The following is a 2,108-nucleotide window of genomic DNA, read 5'->3' on the forward strand; positions in this document are numbered from 1 at the left end:
TCGTTGTCGTCGTCGTCGTCGTCGTCTGTGTGTAGTGTTGTGTGTGTGTGTGTGTGTGTGTGTGTGTGTGTGTGTGTGTGTGTGTGTGTGTGTGTGTGTGTGTGTGTGTGTGTGTGTGTGTGTGTGTGTGTGGTCCCACTTCTCCTTTTATCTGTTTTTAGATTTTGGTGAGTTTAAACTTTATGGGAAATGATGGGAAATACATTTTTTAACTTTAATTACCAGCATATGTAGGGCAAAGCATGTGTTTGTGTTTCTGCCACTGATGTGTTTTTCTCTGTATGTCAACAGTACTCAGAAAAAGAAGACAAGTACGAGGAGGAGATCAAAGTCCTGACTGACAAACTGAAGGAGGTGAGATCCTGATTCTACTGATCACACTATATGATTATACACTGCATGATTTCAGACTGAAACAAACCATCTATGTGGAAACACACCTTTTAAAAACTCTGGGTCAAGCATCACAGTCTCCGACGCATACAATGTAACTGCAGCGTCTCTGGATTCAATCCGGCCAGGTTGCACATCACTTAGCTTATCTATTTGCCTCTGCTGGATACATCTCAAACAAGTGCAAATGCCATATACGCATCCAGGCAGCACACACCACCTCAAAAACACTTCAATGTGGGCACACAGAGTGAGATAGAAAGCAGCTGGATGCAGCTCAGAAGGCAAATATAACAAGTTTTCATTGCATACTTTAGATTATATTTTCCTAAATTGATAATGTAAGCCAGTCCTTATTCTTCTTCATCTCAATATCTGCATGCATTCAAATTGTAGTTCGTAAAACATGGCATCTATAAAGAAAACCTGTAGTCTTATTTGTTGAATTCACTGTGTAACATATTGTGTGTGTTTCCGTCAGGCTGAGACCCGTGCAGAGTTTGCAGAGAGGACAGTGGCCAAACTGGAAAAGTCCATTGATGATCTGGAAGGTATGAGATCAGCAGCACTCACAAGTCATGGTGTTGCAACCCTTTGTCTGCACCAAAATATACATATTTTCAACACAACCTAAAGACAAAGGCTATTATTCACTGGCTTTAAAAGAACAACCAGGAAACAAGTTTGTTGATGAAACACAAGGGGGCAGTTTGTGAGTTTCCTGCAGGTCAGAGACTCTAATCCATCTTAATGCATTATTACACTCAGTTTCACATAGACTTCAGAAGGAGTGTCCTACTTCAGCAACACTGGATATATGTATGTGTAAAAGAGTGTGCTAAATATACTGCATGAAAGGGGACACAATGTGCTGAGGTGTTTTCAGGTCAGCATTATTTAGTTGTTAACCACAGGAAGCTGAGTTATTGGAGTGTTTGTGAGGCATTCAGGGCGGGTTTAAAAGCATAAAGGCTTAATTAGATCAGCATCATTCTTTCTTCTTTGCATTTCTGCATCTTTAAAAAGCCTGACCTGTTTTTTTTTTTGTCTTCTCCTTCCTCCCTCCGCCTCCCTCTGCCTCTCATTCTTTCTGCTTTTTGTGTCGCCGCTGTCCCTGACACCTTCCTGTCGACCTCCAGATGAATTGTACGCTCAGAAGCTGAAGTACAAGGCCATTAGTGAGGAGCTGGACCATGCCCTCAATGACATGACGTCTCTGTAGACTCTCTCGCTGCCTCTCACTTCCCTTTCTCTGCCGAGTGCTTCAAACTCATCTTCTCTCTCTGATCGTACTGTACGTGCCTTCGTCCCGTCTCAGTATGCAGGAAATGATTCATTAAAAATATGTTTCTTTCCTACTTCACAGCTTTTGTCTCTATTCTTGTTTATTCATGCAAGTAGAATGTTTGAATCATAACTTAAAGAGACGTAATGTTTGTGTTTCATATTTGTATGTAGTGTCTCTACTGTGACATGTCTCCATGCTTTAATGTTCAAAACGCTCTTTATTTTTCTCATACTGCCTGTGCTGCAGCACCTCTTTTCATCCTCTGTCTGAAACCAGAGCCCAGTCTGCTCTGATTGGTTAGTTGTCCAGCTCTGTTATAAATGGTCGAGCAATTAGAGATTTCCCAACGCTGAGCCTATCATGCATAATGTGTTAGTTAGAGCACTAGCCAATAGAAGCACAAGTGTTACATAGTGATATCACTCTG

At 41.5% G+C, this 2,108-nt stretch overlaps 1 protein-coding gene across 1 annotated transcript in view; it reads left to right on the forward strand.

Annotated features, from left to right (window-relative positions):
* Positions 1–1,751, forward strand: part of LOC104956979 (tropomyosin alpha-4 chain-like) — a 17,552-nt gene extending 15,801 nt beyond the window's left edge. Inside the window, exons 6-8 of the mRNA XM_010784572.1 lie at positions 292–354; positions 875–944; positions 1,533–1,751. Coding sequence (XP_010782874.1) covers positions 292–354; positions 875–944; positions 1,533–1,615 — 216 coding nt within the window. The 3' untranslated portion in view covers positions 1,616–1,751. The remainder of the gene's footprint in view (positions 1–291; positions 355–874; positions 945–1,532) is intronic.
* The last annotated feature ends 357 nt before the right edge of the window (positions 1,752–2,108 follow it).

Source organism: Notothenia coriiceps, unplaced genomic scaffold, assembly GCF_000735185.1.
Source record: "Notothenia coriiceps isolate Sejong01 unplaced genomic scaffold, NC01 NC01_scaffold00000709, whole genome shotgun sequence".
Lineage (NCBI taxonomy): Eukaryota > Metazoa > Chordata > Actinopteri > Perciformes > Nototheniidae > Notothenia > Notothenia coriiceps.